General features: G+C 46.9%; 1 protein-coding gene across 2 annotated transcripts in view; it reads right to left on the bottom strand.

Moving 5' to 3' along the window:
- Nucleotides 1-2,803: 2,803 nt before the first annotated feature.
- INTS9 (integrator complex subunit 9) overlaps nt 2,804-19,961 on the bottom strand; it is a 90,028-nt gene continuing 72,870 nt past the window's right edge. For both annotated transcript variants that reach the window (XM_061626502.1, XM_061626501.1), the window contains exons 15-17: nt 7,631-7,729; nt 4,984-5,121; nt 2,804-3,662 (exon numbers count right to left, since the gene is read on the bottom strand). In XM_061626502.1, the coding sequence (XP_061482486.1) occupies nt 3,486-3,662; nt 4,984-5,121; nt 7,631-7,729 (414 nt within the window). In that variant the 3' untranslated portion in view covers nt 2,804-3,485. The remainder of the gene's footprint in view (nt 3,663-4,983; nt 5,122-7,630; nt 7,730-19,961) is intronic.

Raw genomic sequence — 19,961 nt, 5'->3', positions numbered from 1 at the left:
GGGGTATGTGGCTCAGCAATACTACATGTGAGAAGGATCTTGAGATTGTTGTTAATCACAAGCTGAATATGAGCCAATAGTGTGATGTGGCTGCACAAAAGGCAAATGGTATTTTCGGCTGCATTAACAGAAGTATAGTTTCCAAATCGCGTGAAGCATTGGTTGCCTTCTATTTGGCACTGGTTAGGCCTCATCTTGACTACTGCGTCCAGTTTTAGACACCACACTTTAAGAAGGATGTAGACAAACAAACAGGTCCAGAGGCCATCAAGGATGATCTGGGGACTAGAAACAAAGCCCTATGAGTAGAGACTGAAAGAACTGGGCACGTTTAGCCCTGAGAAGAGAGGACTGAGGAGAGATATGATAGCACTCTTCAAGTACATGAAAGGTTTTCACACAGAAGAGGGCCAGGATCTCTTCTTAATCTTCCTAGAGTGAGGACATGGAATAATGAGTTCAAGTTGCAGGAAGCCACATTTTGACCTAGGGAGGTGGTGGCTCTCCAACACTGGAGGCCTTCAAGAGGCAGCTGGACAGCCATCTGTCAGGGATGCTTTAACTTGGATTGCTGCATTGAGCAGGGGGGTGGACTCGATGGCCTTACAGGCCCCATCCAACTTTACTGTTCTATGATTTCAACCAGGCTTGTTGCTGCTGCTTCAAGTAAAGAAGTTTTAGTCAAGAGTAGATGTTATAGGTTGATGCCTGAACAGCGGATTTAACAAGTGAGCAGACTGGTGGAGGGATGGGTGTCTCTCTCCTTCCTCTGCCACCTACTAAGTTTCCAGCATGGTTGCAGGTCTACTGAGGAAGGGAAGACCATCCCTTAGCTCTGTCTCTCCATTACCAACCCTCTTGATGGAAAGCAAATGTTTGTAGCTGCCTGCTCAGGCCAGAGGGTGGCCAGGCTAGGCCCTGGCCAAGGGCCCCTGTGCCCAGAGAGGCCCCTGAAAGGCCCCTCCCTAGGATGGGAGGGTGGCACTCGCGTTCTGCGATCCATGGCAGTGTCAGCTCACGACCCTGCCGTGGATCACAGAGAGGGAGCTCCCAGGCACTCCCCCATACAACCGCACAGGCCCACGATGCCTGCCTGCATGTCCCACCCACCTCTCCTATTGTGGTGAATGCTGGGCACGCTGCGCACATATATCTGCCATCAATCAGGATGGTTGCCGATGCTTCCCTAAGGGGCTGATGCTCCTGCTGCCATCTTGGTTGATGGTAGGCATGCACATACAGGCGTAGGGGGCAGATTGCGCCAGTGTGGCTCAGGATGTTCTGAGTCAGGGAATGTGACCAGGATCCTTTGTGAGGATGAGACTGTAGCCAGGTGATACTTTTTGTTATTTGGGTCTATGAGTACAGCAAGGGTAGGGAACTGGATCTGGCTCCCTTGGGCCAACTTTGACAGATGGGTGAGGCCACCCACCTGATGATGTGACAACATCACGTGGCCCCTTCTTGCCTGCGTGTGTTGAAATCAAACCACGTGGGCAAAGGCTCATCCCCTGCTTTACCTGCCCCACACCTGACATCGTATATGAGGGCAGGTGTAGGCAGTGGGGGCTGGTGGCTCCCATCTCAGTGGGGCAGTGAATGCGCTCTGGGTTTTAGTCCCAGTTTTCAAGGAGCTGTCCATGGTGCTTGGATTCACTGCCCTCCTGACATCGGAGCCGCCAGCCTTCGCTGGGCGTAGGACGGGTAGGCATGGCTTGGCTGGAATGGCCTTGTGGGTCACATGGGGAGGAATATGGGCAGATGGCGTTGCTCACAGCCCTTTCCTGAGCAGCCTCCAGGGTGTGAAGCAGGGCCAGCAGAGGTGTGGCCTGGAGGGCCGTATTTGGCCTTCAGGCCTGAGGTTCCCTGTCCCTACTTCAGGGAGTAATTTCTCTTTGCAGGAGAGAGCAATGGCAGCTGATGCTCCCTTATCCAGCTGCAGTCCTGCTTATATTTATGCATGACCAGTTGTGCCTTAATGGGGAGGGGGACACGCAAGTGAGGACACGTATTTTTAGACCTTTTTATAACTGTTATATTCTGTTTGTTTTGCTTATTCTTTTATTATGTTATGTACATTGTTGAGATTTATTTAGTTATGTTTATTTAAAATGTGATGTATTGTTTTCCCTTTTAATTGTACCAAATATGAACTGTTTATTGTATACTGATTTTTATGTTGTAAACCGCCCTGAGAGCTTCGGCTCTGGGGCGGTATAGAAATTTAATTAAACATAAACAAACACACTTTAAAATGCGACCCACCAAAAGCAAAGCAAAGCAAAGCAGTGCAGATGGGCAACGACTGCAACTGGATGTGGATCTGGAGTCAATCTTTGGTTTATGGCAGTGGCTTATGAATCACAGCAAGTGATAATGGATGCAGAATTCTGCTCTTGTAGTCAGGGCAAAAGAGTCCAGATAATCTATGGTCTAATGTACTGGATGAGAAGGCATCATGCACAGGTGGAGTCAGAGGGCTACAGAAAGAGTGGCTGCTCTCCGGTCACTCAGGAGTGCCTTTAGCTAAACCGCCAGCCAGCCCAGTTCATGCATGCCCAGAGATCTTTTTATCCTCCATCTTGCAGATTATCTTATACTTGTGCTTTGCAGATATAAAGCAGAGTAGAAATTGAAATAAATAGTTTAAAAAGCTGAAACTGAAATTAAAAATTGGATATTCATTCCACCTCTAACATAGCTGGTTTACTTGCAAAGCACTTTTCCACCGCCGGGTAACCCTTATACCATGCAGCTGAACATAAAAATCTCACTGTAACGTTATCTATTAAAATACGTTTATTTATTTTAAAAATGTGATCTACTATGACCAGGTCTCTCAATTTTATTTTTAATGAAAACAACCAGAATTACAAGCTTGAAAACACACAGATAATTGAAGGAGGGGATGGGGGCGGGTGGGAGCATCACAAACTAAAACAAAATGCTGCTTTGAAAATATTACGGTTTGTTCCTTTCAAACAGGAGAAAATGCAGCCACCAGGTTGGGGGAGGCTGCCTTAATCTCTCTTGGTTACTTCAGGGAGACTGGGAGGGCGGGACAGGAGGTGCAAGTCAGTGGCACCTTGTTTTTTTGTTTTACAAAAAGCTCCGCCCCCACTTGAAGGGGCGATGCAAGTGCAACGGACAGCTTGCTGGCATTCCTCAAAACCCCTTCCCTGGAAACGTCCACACTCTCTTGATGTAGCATTATTTCCCAAGGCATTTTTTTTGGTGGTGGGGGGGAGGAGAAAAGATGGCTGCTTTCATTGTACCAAGATGGGGAAAACTGCACCTGGTTGTTTAACAGCATGGGAGGCTCTGCTGTGGAAAGAGTTGGCAACTACATTATGGAGAATTGCTCTATTTCTTGCACATGGAAGATGAGCATGGAACCGACTATTTGCTTTCTGTTGCTGCCTCTTGGTCGCCTTCCTTTTTCTGTTTCCTCTTTTTCCTTTGTTCTAGAGGGGGGACTCTGAGGCTTAGAATTTCTGCAGGAATTTGAGGACCAGATCCTGCAGCTTCACCCGGAGCGTCTCGTCGCTTTCGCACATGATGTGGGTGGAGTCCTCCTCGATGCGAATGAGCGTCTCCACATCTTGGAAGAGCACAATGTGACCTTTCGGCGTGTCCTCCACCTTCACGTCGCTGAAGCCGTGCTGAGAAAGGAAATGGGAGGAGAAGGGGGGAATTGGTGCTCAGCGGGCAAACTGGATGCGGTGCCCTCAAACTGCTGTGCAAGTTTGATTACTGTATTTATTTCTTACATTTACATCCCACCCTTCCTCCCAGAAGGAGCCCAGGGAGACAAACAAAAACACTAAAACATCTTTAAAAATAAATCTTTAAAACAACTTTAAAAACATTTTAAAAAGCAATTCCAACACAGAAGCAGACTGGGATAAGGTCTCTCCTTAAAAGGCTTGTTGAAAGAGGAAGGTCTTCAATAGGGGTCAAAAAGACAACAGAGATGGCGCCTGTCTAATATTTAAGGGGAGGGAATTCCACAGGGTAGGTGCCACATCACCAAAGGTCTCTTTCCTATATGGTGCAGAATAGACCTCCTGATAAGATGGTATCTGCAGGTGACCCTCACCTGCAGAGCGCAGTGATCGACTGGGTATATAAGGGGTAAGACGGTCTTTCGGGTATTCTGGTCCCGAGCTGTATAAGGCTTTGTACACCAAAACCAGCACCTTGAACTTGACCCAGTTACATGATAAAAGGTCATGGGTTTCCTCCATCGTATGTAGGTGAGGGATATGTATTATATATAGATATATGAACACGTCCATTCACACTCACACTCATAGACCGACAGACAAACCTCACTATATCTATCTATCCATACATTCCCCATTCCTAACTTTCAGGAGCAATTTGAAAATATTTGACGACTGAAAGTTACTACATTCTTTGAAAATTATTATCTGCAGCAGTGTGCAATTGTTTTACGTGTTGAAATATGTTTTTATTTTTAATTGTATGGTTTTATCACTTCAGCGTTTGCCACCCTGGACTCCTTTGGGAGGAAGATATAGATTTAATGTCATGTTCATCACATCCCCAGATTCAGGCACACACTAACATCCTATTAAGGCGGCCATCCTATATCCACATGTACACTTATCCGGGAGTATGTCCCATTTAACTCAGTGGGGCTGACTTCTGAGTAAACACACATAGGATTGCATGGAAGGAAACAAAACTCATGGCAGTGCTATGTAGACCAAGGGGGTGGGCTGTGCAAATATCCGGCAGGCCCAGTTCCCAATGGCTCCTGCTTAATTCTATCGGACAACGTGAATGGACTTCCCACGACACCTTAGCTCCATCTTCAGTGGCACCAACGTAAGTTCTTAAAAGAAAAGTGGGTTCCCCCCCCCCTTCACTGTGGGATCAGCTATTTTAAACAAGAATACAAACAATCTTTGCAGCGCTGTAGCGATAGCTTGAGCCGTGAACACAGCACTCTGTTACCTTCTCCAGAGTCTGTACCAACTGGTCCACAGGGATGCAGCCACTTAGCAGAGGCTTGACGGGTTTCAACTCTGGCACGTCGTCTGCCACCTTCTTCCTCTTCTTGCCTGCTTGAGCCTGGGGAGGTTTTGGAGGGAGCTGCAAGCAAGAGCAGATTGGCAGAGAGGGAAGGAAAGAGGGCGAAAGGGGCCACTGGTCTGGCTGATGCTCCGAGGGTCGGCTCATGTTCATTCACATCTTGATAACCCTCAGTGCAAAGATGATCAGCTTCTTGGGGGGGGGGGGGGAGGAGAACTGCATTCTCCAGATGCTATATGAGGGTCTGGGGATCCAAATCCCGTAGGGATATCTAACATAGTTGGCACTGCCCAGCTGTAAGCCAGAGGTTGGCAACCTCCGGTCCACGGACCTAATTATGCCCAACAGGCCTCCCCATTTATTTATTTATTTACAACCATTAAAAACAAGTATACAAATTTAAAACCATACCAAATTAAAACCCATAAAAACTGATAGGCAAGTTAAAAATGTGCTATTCAAATGCTGTTAAAAATGCCTGGGAGAAGAGGAAAGTCTTGACCTACCACAGAAAAGATAACAGTGTTGGCGCCAGGCGCGCCTCGTCAATAGGATCATTCCATAATTGGGCCTGCAAGACTATTTTGGCCAAGCCACGCCCACTTGTGCTACACCTGATGTCATATATGGGGAAGAGAAAGACTACGCAGGTCCCTGCCAAAAGCGGGCTTTACAGGCGCTGCTCAGAGCCCTGCTCCTTTGCAAGTGCGAGGGCCCAGGGCATTGCAAGCACCGACAGCCAGATTTCAAACTTTATGGGCAAAGGAAAGTGGATCACTTGGCATCACTGGAGTCATGCACAGCTCTGAGGGAACACAAACAGTCGGATGGTATGAGGTCATTCAGGGGGACCCCAGCAACGATTGTGCTTCCCAGGAGATCCTCCCAGTGGCAGGGACAGCCCTGGCCAGATGAGCACCTGAAGCCGCCTGATACCAAGGCAGAGCAGTCCAGATGGGACCCGCAACTCCCATCGACACTGTGTCTGGGCCCACGCTGGCTGGGGCTGATGGGAGTTGGACTCCCAACACCATCTGGAGGGCAGCGCCGCTGGCTGCTCCTGATCTATGCTGGCAGCAGTTCCACAGGAACACCAAGTCAGACCGTTGGTCCACCTAGCTCAGTATTGTCTACACTGACTGGCAGCAGCTCCCTGGGGTTTCAGGCAGGGAGTTTTTTCCAGCCCTACCTAGAGATGATTGCCAGGGATTGAACCTGGAACCTGCTGCATGCAAGGTGGGACCCTCTGATCCTCCCTTTTCTCAGTCTGGAATGCTGATCAGATAAAGTACGTAGGAACCTTCTTACTGTAGAGCCCTCTGTGTGGGGCTGTCTTTAAAGGTTCAGCAGCTGCATCTGGTGCAGAACGTCACCACTCCTCTCCTGGGTGGGTGGATCTGAGGAGGAGGCAGCTTGTTTCTTTGATCTATGGTGACGGTTATGCCCATGAAGCTCAGATAAAGCTTAACTTCAGGAGCCGCCTTTCCCTATGTCAGCCTCTCTGCTCTTTAAGATCTGTGCGTGAACCTCTCCTGCCAATGAGTGTGTGTGTGTGTGAGACAGAGAGTTCTTGAAGTGCATAGAGCAGGGCCTTTTCAGTATTGGCCCCTGCAGCTCTGGAAATCTCTCCCGCAGGGAGGCATACCTGACTCCAACCACTTGTACCTTCACGTATGAAACTAAGGCAGCATTTCTAACCCAGCATACCTAGGAGTAAGTCCCACAGAAATCAGTAGGACTTACTTCTGAGTACACATGGTTAGGATTGTTTTGTAAGACTTCTTAAGTCTTTGGACCAGGGAGGGGGCCTGGGGGCCCTCCAGATGTTGTTGGACTCCAACTCCCATCAGCCCCAGCCAGTATGGCCAACTGTCTGGAATGATGGAAGCTGTAGTCAGCAACATCTGGAGGGCCTCCCTATTCCTGACTAGGTCCTAAGTTTTACAGAGGTCTGTGCAATGTATTGATGCTGGCTTTCATCTATAACAGTCTTCTCCAGGGTGGTGCCCTTGATATGTTTTGGACTACAACTCCCATCAATTGCAACATTTACGGCTCTGCTAGGCGGGACTGATGGAAGGCTGCAGTCCAAAGCATCTTGAGGGCACCGGGAAGGGTGATCTATGCTAAGGATTGTCTTCTCCTGATTTAAAACAATGTTCTTGATCTTACCAAGTCTTGCAAAGATTTTTATCTGAGTTTTATCTGAGCTTCGTGCTGAATAGTTTTGGGTGGGTGCGTGCGTGCATGCGTGTGTGTGTGTAGAAAGGACTCTGATAAATGATAATAAAAAGCAGGTTTTGTCATATGAGCCAGTGAAAGAGCCCCAGGTTTTTTTCAGCTGCCTGCTGTTTGTTCCAAAATGCAATTGATTTTGATTTAGGAGTTTGGCTTCTGTTGTGCAGCAAAGACAAACAAGCAAATCCCCAAAATGTTTTGTTCAGGGAGTTTCAGTGGAATTTAGTGAGTGCAACTGATGAACTGTGGAAAACCCTGGAACCTTAGCAAGGGGTCTGTGCTGCTGCTGAAACCCTCCCCCCGCCTGCACCCCCCCATGTCCACACTCTACCTGAAGCACATGCTTGTTGTCCTTAGTATGCAAAACAGCCGTAACGGTTGCCAAGGAAATACCCGGCTTCATCTCTGTGGGCACCAGCGAATCCGCAAGCTAGAGAATGACAGATGGTGCAGCTTTTTAGAAAATGGAGCAAGTTAGCAACTTTTGATTTTCACACACAAAAGCAGTGAAATTCATACCACTCCCCTCACCTCCCTGAATGCAGTTGGCTGATGTGTGTGCTGTTTTTTTTGGGGGGGGGGGCATTAGTTTGTCATTTATGCTCTTCTCGTTGGGAACCTTGGATCAACCTCCAAGGAACCCTAAGGGCCTCCGGCACTGAGCCTGAAGGCGTCTGGAAGACATCGTCTTGCAGCTCCCCAAGAGTGCTGCAGGCCTCTCCCATCTATCGGGCTCCTGCACTGTGCATTGCGAAAGTGTATCTAACTTCAAGCGGGGTAGCGAGAGATCAGAAGCAGAGTCCTGGCATTGTCATAAAAAAGGAGAAGTGGTCGGCTGAGTGATGGCTGCCTTCCACAGAAAATGAGGTACCCCCGCAAGGCCTCGCTCGCTCTGACACCCCAATAAATAAATCTATTAACAGGCTAAAAAGACGTTTGGCTGCTGGATATTTTTTATTTATATGGCTGGATTTCCTTCTTTTTGGAGAAGAATGTGTGTGTGGGGGGGAGAGAATAGGAGGAGGACAGGGAGATTTATTTAAGCTGTACAACTCCCTGTGCCTCCCTCCCCCCCCCAATCCTGCTAATGGATTCATCTGAGTCACAACACGGTGGCTTTGTTCACAGGCAACGACAAACCATAGTTCAAAACAAGTTTTGGTTTAGCGTGCAGATGGGCGCTTCCTCTCAATGGTGCTATGTGGTAGGGAAACAGGCCTGAAACAAGCCGGACTCTGGCTTGTTGTGACATGTGAACATAGCCTTGTGCAGGCTTGGTCTAGATCCTTCAGACAAACCATGAGTGAGAAGCCAATACTAGTCCTATTCAGAACAGGCATGACTAACATAAGTTCATTCACTACTTTGGCTGGGTCTACTTGAGTAGGACTTAGCTGAATACAACCTTAAGCTCTATGGAGTAATGACGGGATGCTAATGTTGATGGAACCTGGGGTATAATTCTTTAAAAAAACAAACCCACACAAAGTCCAGGATGCTCATTTGGTGCAATCCAATATGGTGGCACCAGGACAGGAACCTGTGGACCTCCAGATGCTGTTGGGCTCTAACTCCATGGGCAATGACGAGGGATGATGGGGGTTGGATGGGCAACGTTTGGAGAGCCGTCCCTGTCCTAGATAAGAACGCAGACTAGAAACATTATTTATGTTTGTTGTTGTTATGTGCCTCTAAGTCGATTAAGACTTATGGCGACCCTATGAATCAGTGGCCTCCAATAGCATCTGTCGTGAACCACCCTGTTCAGATCTTGAAATTCAGGTCTGTGGCTTCCTTTATGGAATCAACCCATCTCTTGTTTGGCCTTCCTCTTTTTCTACTCCCTTCTGTTTTTCCCAGCATTATTGTTTTTTCTAGTGAATCCTGTCTTCTCATTTATGTTACTGAGGTTTAATTCTTTTCCCTCTGGATGGCAAGTAGCCTCAGAGACTTCCTCCCAGGGAGAACATAAAGGTAAGAAGGGAACCAGCTTGCCCATGTCCATCATCCAGTGAAGGGACACCTTGCCCGCAAGTTAAAGTGCAACATTAATATATGAGAGAGAGAGTTCTGGGGATGGCATTAGATCTTCTGGAAATTGGCATCACTGGATTCAGTGGACTTGTCCTGGCACAGAATTGGGGCCACGGTAGATTAGCAAGGCTGATCCCCACTATTTATTTTTTTAGGGCAGGGTGGTGGAGTGGTGGTTTTTGTTTTTATTTTATTAAAAAGCCTTTCATCACGGACATCATTAAAGCCGTTTTGCTGCTAAAGGGACTATAATAAGTCTCAAGGGCTGCTTAAAACCATTTAAGGAATAAAGCCACGAGGTGCCTTTGCCTATTTGCGCAGATTTGATAAACCCACAGAAGTTAATTTCCCAAGGACACGGTGAAAAGAGCGGAGGCGGGTGCAAAGGAGAGTACGGCAGGGCCGCCTGCCCAGCTGGATTAGGAATTTATTATGAGCCACCAAGGAATTGCATAAGACGCGTAAATCTTGGAGTGGCCTCAAGCCTATGCATCCAACCAGCCTTTCCTAACCTGGCACCATCAGACAGGAACTGAGGAAGCCGCATTATTCAGATTGTTGGTCCATCTTGTTGGAAGTGGGGCAAGAGCAACTCCTGTTTCGTTCTTTTGTTTATGTTCCAGAAGGGAGACAGAGATAGGGCTCTTCAGACGGATAGGCTTGATTACCTTTACCTGTGATGCTCTGACTGACTTCCTTCCATCGCTAGACTGATACGTCTTAGGGAAGCTTATCTTCCCCTCCTTCTTCCACCCTTTCCTCTTCTTCTCTTCTTCGACTGTCCGAGAGAGAGGAGACACCTTTGTCTCTGCGCTCTCTCTCCTAAGCCATGAGGGAACTCCAAAGCTTGGGCGTTGCGCCTCCAACTTAGTTAGTTAGAACTAGGTATGCCTTTCTATCTACTCTGTATTTCTATAAATAAAGTAGCTTTTCTTATTTTACTATGTCTTAAGTCTCAGCGATCTCAATGCAGGGTGAAAGCCTGCTTTCTTAGGTAAACGCACACACTGGCACACAAGCATTTCAGACCTCTGTTATTCTCTGCTAACAAATATACAAATTTACACAACAACACATCTAGCTCAGTACTGTCTACACTGACTGGCAGCAGCTCTACAGGGTTTCCAAAAGGAAGTATTCCCCAGTCCTACCTGGTGATGCCACTGGGGATTGAACGTGAGACCTTCTTCGTGCAAAGCAGATACTCTGCTACTCTACCTTTCCCCAGGTTGGGGAAAGCTGGTATAGGCTTATATATGGAATAAAATGCTTTGGTTTATTTTAACCTTGCTATCTGACTTTCTCTCTTAGCCCTTTCCTGTTAACAAAGTTTCTTAGCTGGGATCTGGGGGCTGACTGTACATTTTTCATCTCCCAGGGAACATGCCCCCCCATGCTAGACCACTTGGTCACTCAGGCTACCCATTTCTGTGTCAAGAGCAGGACGATAGATTTTGGTTCTGCCCTGGGGTGATGGGAAGAGCTTCTGAACAACTGCCCTTTTCAGATACAGACCCATAGCTTTGCGGGCTCCCTTTCAACCAGAAGCCAGAGTACAAGAGAGGGTGCTGGCAGTTAAGGAAGAAGGCGTGTTCCAGACTGAGCCTGCACTGCAGGGAAGGCGGAGGAACGGCTTCTTTCACAGACACCTTCCTGCACCAATCTCTGTGGCAGCATTACGCAACTTGGGGCCCTCCAGAGGTCTTGGATGACAACTGTCATGAGCCGCAGCATCATACGGGGACAGAGGTTGTCATCCAACACATCTGGATCCAACGCACCAGCTTGGCAAAAATTTGATGACTGAAGGCGACTGTTCCTGGCAACCTGAAGGTCACTGGTGAAAGAACGTTTTTAACTGTGTTTTAGAATATTTTTAACTGTGCTTCAGAATGCTTTTTAATTGTAATTGAAATGTTTTTGAAACGTTTTTAACTGTTTTTAGTTATTTTTTTCCTTGTTAAATTGTTTTGTTCATGCTTGCCACCCTGGGCTCGTTAGGGAGAAATGATGGGGTATAAATGTAATTAATTAATTGATTGACTGATTCTCTGTACGATGATGATGATGATGATGATAAATAATAATAATGGCTGCTCTGTAAGATGATGATGATGATGATGATGATGATGATGATGATAATAATGGCTGCACTGTAAGACCTATGGGAAGAGGTGTAGCTCAGTGGTAGAACATCTGCTTTGCATGCAAAAGGTCCCAGGTCTAGTCCCCAATAGCATCTCCAGGTATGACTCAAAGACAATCCTGCCTCAAAATCCCAGAGAGCCGTTGCCAGTCAGTGTATGCAGTTCTGAGCCTGATGGACCAATGGTTTGACTTGGGATAAAGCAGCCAATTGCTTCCAGGGGATTCCCCGCCACCATCACAAAATCCCACACTGCTTTACAGTAGAGGTTTGGAGAAAGCTTTGATGGGAAGGGTGGTTGCCTTGTGTGTCTTCTAGGTAGAAATGGTGGTGCTTAGGCAACTTTTGATTAGGCCAGAAAAACACAAATGGGGCAAAGTCATATTGTTCTTTGGACCTACTTCTGTGGGCGTCAAGAGTCTTTCAAGCAAACGGAAAACTTTCCACTGGGAAATTAAACAAGTGGATTCAACCAATGCGGTGCTTATAAACCCAGTGGACTTGCATGGTTCAATGTGCTGAATTGTAAAGAGAACCAACCCACCGCCCCATCGTATGACTCCTTGGCTCACTAGAATCAGATAAAAATGCACGTTTCAAGAACGGTTAAGTACGGAGAGAAGCTGCTGCAATGGGGTAATTATTTTCCCAATTAAAAACAGACTCCTGGACTCAAGCTCCTATTCAAGCAAATGGGCTCTTTGCATGCAAATCAGCATTCCCTTCTAAATTGAATAGGGAGATTCAACTGTGAGGGCAGGCCTGCGTTCATTAGGGAATCTGGTTAATGGTACACAGGGCTCTGTGTTGTGTTTTTACACCCTGTACTAAACGACACCCCTTTGAGTTGCAATTAAAAAGAAAAAAGGCAGTTCCCGCTCCAGATCCCAGGCTCTTTCTAAAGAGTTGCAAAGTTTATTGGCAAGAAAGCTTCAGATGAGGGGCTGCATTTGATTCCACCCATATTATTCTAAGATCACCTGTTATATGCAGGTCTTTCTACAAGGCTCACTGGCGAATCATTCCTATATTGTTCTCTCTCTCTCTCCTGTGTGCACAAGCTCACATACAAGTATGCAATATTTTTGTGGGCCATGTTGTTGTCAGATGTGAAGCAAAGAAAATGGCTCTCCCTTTAGTCTAGTGTGCAATGTACAATGAGGACACTTAACTTGTCAAGGATTATTAATACCTTGGCACAATTAACCAAAATGGAGACAATACTCAAGAAATCAGAAGAAGGCTAGGACTGGGGAGGGCAGCTGTGAGAGAACTAGAAAAGTCCTCGAATGCAAAGAAGTACCACTGAACACTGAAGTCAGGATCATTCAGACCATGGTATTCCCAATCTCTATGTATGGATGTGAAAGTTGGACAGTGAAAAAGGCGGATAAGAGAAAAATCAACTCATTCGAAATGTGGTGCTGGAGGAGAGCTTTGCGCATACCATGGACTGAGAAAAAGACAAATAATTGGGTGCTAGAACAAATTAAACCAGAACAGTCACTAGAAGCTAAAATGATGAAACTGAAGTTATCATACTTTAGACACATCATGAGAAGACATGATTCATTAGAAAAGATAATAATGCTTGGAAAAACAGAAGGAAGTAGAAAAAGAGGAAGGCCAAACAAGAGATGGATTGATTCCATCAAGGAAGCCACAGACCTGAACTTACAAGATCTGGACAGGGTGGTCCACGACAGATGCTCTTGGAGGTCACTGATTCATAGGGTCGCCATAAGTTGCTATCGACTTGAAGGCACAGAACACCACCACCACTAATGGGCAGTTGGCTCCTCCGAGCACCCCGGAGTGCAACGGGCGCCCACCTGGCAGGATGGAGGTCTGAAGCCAGTGGGAGAAGACGCATGCAAAAGGCTCAGCAAGAAGCAGCAACTGGGGATTTGGACTGGGGGGGGGGTCCTCCTGCTGTTGCTGTGAATTTGTTTGTGTAATTAAACCACTGATATTCCTCCTTCCCATTTTAAAAAAGCCAGCCAACCAGAAAAGAGGCTTAGGCCAGAAAAGAGGTTTAGAATCAAATCACTGGAATCCAAAAGAAAGCATGAAAACCGCAACATGATTCTAGTCCTGGGTGTGTCCTTGTGCACATGGCTGCGTGACACTGCAGCTGATGGGAGTCACAGACCAAAACGTCTAGAGGGTGCCAGGTTAGGGAAAGCTGGTGTAGGCAAACACTGAACCCTAGATGGACCAATGGTCTGGGGGCAGCTTCCTGCACTGCCCCACCCATCCTGTCTCCTCCAACAGACACTCATCAACCCTGCCCTGAACTTCCCACCATGTGGGAAAAGAATAATCCCTTCCTTAATTGGGGGGGTGGGTGTTCACTTGAACACTGCCTGACTGACTCTGCATCCGTTTCATTCGTTTAACCTTAAAGGAGGGGTTCCAAACTATGGTCCTTTGACTACCAGTGGTCTGCGAGCTTCATTCATGTGGTCCTCAGCATGTCCGTGGATTTGTGGCTGAAGATGGGAGATGGGGCATCCATTGCACTGAACAGTCCTACTGATTTTCAGTGGTATTGTTATTGGTTGCTCTTGCTTACATTGTAATTTATGGTATTACAATCTGAATTCTGTGGAATTCCAATTGCTAAAAGAGACAGAAAAAATAATTCTGTGGCCCACTAGAACCCTCAGCAATTTCCAAGTGGTCCGCAGGGGGAAACGTTTTGGAATCGCTGCCTTAAGAGTAAATGCTAGTTGTTACTGGCCAGTCCTTGCTGGTTTCTCTCAGCGACAGCAGATGAAACTTCTCCTCTAGCAGGTCACCTCTCTGCCCACCCTACACCTCAGTCCCCAGGGCTGGATAGTGTTGTGTAGTGGTCAGAGTGTTGGATAGGAGCCCGGAGGTCAGGGTTCACTCGCCCACTGACTTTGGGCCAGTCACTGTCTCTCGTCCTAATCCTCCTCCTGAGGAAGAGACATAGCTCAGCAGTGGAACATCAGCCTTGCCTGCAGAAGGATCAACCTCCAACGGCATCTCCAGGAACGGATGGGAGAGCCACTGCCAGTCCGTGTAGGCAACACTGGCCTGGATGGACCAACTGTCTGACACTCTTGTCTGATAGCATTCTTCAAGTACATGAAAGGTTGTCACATAGAGGAGGGCCGGCATCTCTTCTCAACCGTCTCAGAGTGCAGGACACGGAATAATGGGCTCAAGTTGCAGGAAGCCAGATTTCGACTGGACATCAGGAAAAACTTCCTGTTAGAGCCACACGACAATGGAACCAATGACCTAGAGAGGTAGTGGGCTCTCCGACACTGGAGGCATTCAAGAGGAGGCTGGGTAGCCACCTGTTGGGAATGCTTTGATGTGGATTCCTGGATTGAGCAGGGGGTTGGACTTGATGGCCTTATAGGCCCCTTCCAACTCTACTATTCTGTGATGAGCTTCTCTTCCATGACTATGTCTAAGGACTACTGGAGGCATCCAAGAGGGAGCTGGACAGCTATCTGTCGGGAATGCTTTGATTTGGATTCCTGCATTGCGCAGGGGGTTGGACGGGATGGCCTTATAGGCCTCATCCAACTCTACTATTCTATGATTCTATGACTCATAGAATCCCTTTGGTACTGGTGGGGTGGAGAGCAGGCAGCCCACCAGTAAGTGAAACCAGAGCGAAAGACAGGCAACACCAACTCATTCTGGCTTGGGTCCAGGCTATTTGTCAGACCGCATCGCCCTCTATGTGCCTGCCCGGGCCCTGAGATCTTCAGGAGAGGCCCTTCTTTCAATACCTTCATCTGCACAAGTACAACTGGTGAGGATACGAGATAGGGCCTTCTCGGTGGCTGCCCCTAGGCTTTGGAATTCCCTCCCTAAGGAGATAAGAATGGCCTCTTCCCTGCAGTCCTTTCGTCAACAGGTAAATTCTTATTTCAGCAAGCCTTTGATTCCCAAGGTGGCTAAGGATAGGCCCAAAAGGAGGTCATATTGCTCTTGCTTGTTTATTTTTTTAATTATTCTGATTTTATGAGTATAGTTTTTAATATCAGAAACAGTTTAATGCTATTTTAAATTAGAGTTCATTTTAATTATATCTGTCTATATTTATTTACTTATGTATTATATGCTTTTAACTTTAGTAGGTTTTAATTGTATCTGTTTTTTATCTGGAAGCCGCCGTGGGTTCCAATTTGGAAAAACGGCGGGTATAAATAAAGTTAATAAATAAATAAATAAATAGTTCTGTCCCCATCTGCCTCCTCCCTGCTAAGTTCTGCAACTGAGGTGAGGAGGAGGAAGCTGAAAGGCAGGGCTACCCCTGGACAGGTTGTAAGTAGGAAGGTTAGCAGGCAGGGATTGGCTGAGGGTAGACAGAGTGGGTGGGGCCCTAACAGAACGCTTTCGCTGGTCGGACTTCCGGTGCTCCTTGCAGGGTTGTTGTGAGGTTATTATTTTAGCTGCTAAGCAAAATGTCTAAATGTCTAAAAATGAGAATCTAGTCACAGCAGTTAGTGAATCTCAAATCTGTTCCCCTTGCCCATTAAAGTGCTCAAACCAAAGATGTGAGGATAAAGGAGGCACAGAGTATAAAAAGCCAAAGCTGTAGGGAATCCATTATATTCTAGTTCAAGCATTTATCTTAAACAGTTCTCTTTTTGAGTGTCATTTCCTCTTCTCCCAGGCATTTTAGCATGTGTTTTTAAATTGTTTTTAAAAATGTGTTTTTAAATGTGTATATTTGTTTTTAATGTTTTTAATTGTAAACCGCCCAGAGAGCTTCGGCTATGGGGCGGTATACAAATGTAATAAATAATAAGAATAAAATGGGAGAGGAGAAGAGAGGCAACTGTACCAGCCACCTTGAGCTCCTTGGAGGAAAAGAAGGGGCCGAAATGTAAGAAATAAACAAGCACAGAGAACGATTCTGCTTTAGAAAAACCACAGCAGATGAGCAAGCGCTCGGGGGATCTACTTCTGTCCTGCTGCTGAAAACCCAACAGGCAACTGCCAGGCTGTCTACAGGGCACAAAAAGTCCCTTTATGATTTTTTTTTTAAGGAGGAATTTAGGCAGTCAGTGTGAAATCAGGTGTGCAACACCACTCAGCTCAAATGCTCCCTTGGGACACGGCTGCAAAACTGAGTTATGGTGGGGGAGAGAGACTTGAGACGCAAGACACAGGAACTGCCATGCAGCATGAGACAAGGCCTATCTTGACCAGTTTCCCAGATGCTCCCTGGAAGCCCCATGAGCAGGACATGCAGGAAGTAGCCTTTCCCTATCTGATATTCAGAGGTATACTGCCCTTGTTCATTGAAGCTCCACTTAGCAATCAAGAATAATGAAAGCCTCTCTGAGGAAAAGTGATTGCTTAAAAGGCAGAGGGCATTGGCTTTCCAGAATCAATATTCAACAGTGAACCAGATGCTTCTTTCTTCCTTTCACTGATAAAACTAAACAAAAGTGCCTTGATCAATCAAGACTATCTAGCTCGCTGGGACCATGAGCTGAAGTAGTCCACACTGCAACATTTACTGCAGGTCAAACTTATTATAACTAAATATTAAATATTAGACAGGTGCCATCTGTTCTCTTTTCGGCGCCTACTGAAGACCTTCCTCTTTCAACAAGCCTTTTAAGTGGAGACCTTATCCCAGCCCGCATGTGTGTTGGAATTGCTTTTTAAGATGTTTTTAAATCTTCTCTTTTTAAAATGTTTTTAATCTTTTTTTTTTTAAGATGTTTGGAAAGCTTTTCAAAAATGTTTTAAAGATGTTTTGTTTTAATTTATTTTAAAGTCTGTTTTTATGATGTTTTAAGGTGTTTTTGGTGCTTTTGTTTGCCGCCCGGGGTTCCTGCTGGGAGGAAGGGTGGGATATAAATCAAATAATAGATAAATAAATAAAGAAACAACAGGTATCCACTTAAGAAAGAAAAGCAAGCAGATCTGAAGGGTTAAAGCAATGTGGAATGGAAATGGACTGCCTTCAAGTAGATCCTGACTTATGGTGACCCTATGAAGAGGGTTTTCATGGTCAGCGGTATTCAAAGGTGGTTTTCCATTGCCTTCCTCTGAGGCTGAGAGGCAGTGACTGGCCCAAGGTCACCCAGTGAGCTTCATGGCTGTGTGGGGATTCGAACCCTGGTCTCCCAGTTCGTAGTCCTAGGATAGGTAAAACTGACCGAGGGGGAGGGCAGGGGAGAGGAAGGAGGGGATTGGAAGGGGCAAGAGGGAGGGGATAGGAGGGAGGAAGAGGGGAGGGCAGGTTTGATCATTTGCATGCTTATTGAGTTCAATGGGATTTACTCCCGTGCAATCATGCTTGAAAATGATCCCGACTTATGGCGACCCTATGAATAGGGTTTTCATGGTGAGCGGTATTCAGAGGGTTTACCATTGCTTTCCTCTGAGGCTGAGAGGCAGTGACTGGTCACCCAGGGAGCTTCATGGCTGTGTGGGGATTTGAACCCTGGTCTCCCAGGTCATAGTCCAACACTCTAACCACTACGCCACACTGGCTCTCTAAAGCAACATACAGAGAAGGAAATAAACCACTTGCCATGACTAATCTCCCCCTCCTGCTCCAAGCAGGGCCCCAAATTCCTGAGCCCAAGCTCTCACAGCCCCCCCGACCTAAACTGCCATCAGCAGCAGCAGAACCCCGGAGAGAAGCAGCTTTAGGCACCGCTCTCTCCTAGAGCAACGGACACTGCCTTTTACCAAGTCAGGCCCATTGGTCCATCTAGCTCAGTACTGTCTACACTGACTGGCAGCAGCTCTTCAGGCTTTCAGGCAGGGGACGTTCCCAGCCCTGCCCGGAGATGCTGAGGCCTGGCTGTGGGAATTGCCCCACCACTGAGCTGCTTCCTGGCGTAGCTAATCAGTCAGCAGATTAGCCACACAAGGCAACACTGAACAAGCTCACCTGTCATTGTGCATCTTTCTCCAAACAGGAGGAATGCCTTTTGTTTTTACATGATGCTCAGAGAACAAAGTGCTTCATGCCACAAGCATTGACTGTATGTAGGACCCAAGTCATAAGGACACAAGAAAAGCCAGCTGGATCAGGCCAGTGGCCCATCTAGCCCAGCATCCTGTTCTCACAGTGGCCAAACAGATGCTCTAGTGGGAAGCCCACAAGCGGGACCTGAATGCAAGAGCATTCTTCCCTCCTCTGGTTGAACATTGGGGGACAGCAAAAGGGGTTTAAAGATGTTCTCAAAGCGAGTCTAAAAAAATGTAACATGAACATTGAGAACTGGGAAGTCTTGGCCCACGAACGTCCCAAATGGAGGTTGGCTATTATCAAAGGTGCTGTGCACTTTGAAGAAGCACAAATACAGGGTGAACGGGACAAATGAGCTAAGCGGAAGGCATGTCAAGCAAATCCTCGTCGTGACCATCTTCCATCTGGAAACCTAGTGAGGATCCAGAATTGGCCTCCAAAGTCACGTATGGACCCACTGTTAAAGACCTTATCTTGGAAGGCAATCTTACTCGGCCATGAGTGATCGCCAATGAATGAATGAATGACCTCTGACAGCGAAGGTCATAAGCTATTATTAAATGAAACTGCCTTATACCAAGAGATCATTGGTCCAGGTAGCCCACAGTTGCCTACTTTGAGTGGTCCAAGAGTCTCTGGCAGAGGAAGAACTTTCACGCCACCTGATTGGTAATTGGAGCCAATGACCTAGGGAGGCAGTGGGCTCTCCAACACTGGAGGCCTTCAAGAGGCAGCTGGACAACTGCCTGTCGGGGATGCTTTAACTTGGATTCCTGCATTGAGCAGGGGGTTGGACTCAATGGCCTTAGACGCCCCTCCCAGCTTGACTACTCCATGATTCTATGATCCTTTAAAAAAAGGTTGGAGGACTGAACCTAGGAAGACCTTCTGCAGGCAAAGCGTTTCTCTGCAACTGAGCTATGATTCCACCTTGTCTGAACAAAAGACGGCTGAGATGCTTGCACAGCCCACATGGTGACAAAGGGATGGATACATACTTGGGGTTTTTCCCCCCACTGTACATTTTCAATGCATTCTTAAAGATGGATTTCGGGGATTCCAATGCTGTTTCATGACTGCCAAGGGAGTTACTCTGGCCTGAATGGGGCATGTACAGGTGTGATGCTTGTGCAGGCTGTCTAAGCGATTGGGAAGGTGCATGTCCAGGTTACGAACTTCTGGTTGCCAGACTGGGAAAAGAGGAGTCAGAGCCACTTCTACAACACTGGGATGGAGACTGATGAAGCCATCCTTTAGCTATCCTGTGGGCCAGCCTTTCTTAGCCTGGTACCTTTCAGAGTTTTTGGACTACAACTCCCATCGGCCCCTGCCAGCGCAGGTGTACAATACTGGGCCTTTTGGGAGTTGTAGTACAAAACATTGGAAGGGCACCAGGTTGGGGACTGCTTTAATGGACAGAGGGAAGGTGAAATTAAAAATAAATCCCCCAAACAGGGAGGTGTCTCTGTTTGCATACAATGAGTCATCTGAGCA

Source organism: Rhineura floridana, chromosome 4 (assembly GCF_030035675.1).
Source record: "Rhineura floridana isolate rRhiFlo1 chromosome 4, rRhiFlo1.hap2, whole genome shotgun sequence".
In the NCBI taxonomy this organism is placed as follows: Eukaryota; Metazoa; Chordata; class Lepidosauria; order Squamata; family Rhineuridae; genus Rhineura; species Rhineura floridana.
The sequence above is the reverse complement of the archived record's forward strand: the minus strand, read 5'-3'. Positions and strand labels throughout refer to the sequence as shown.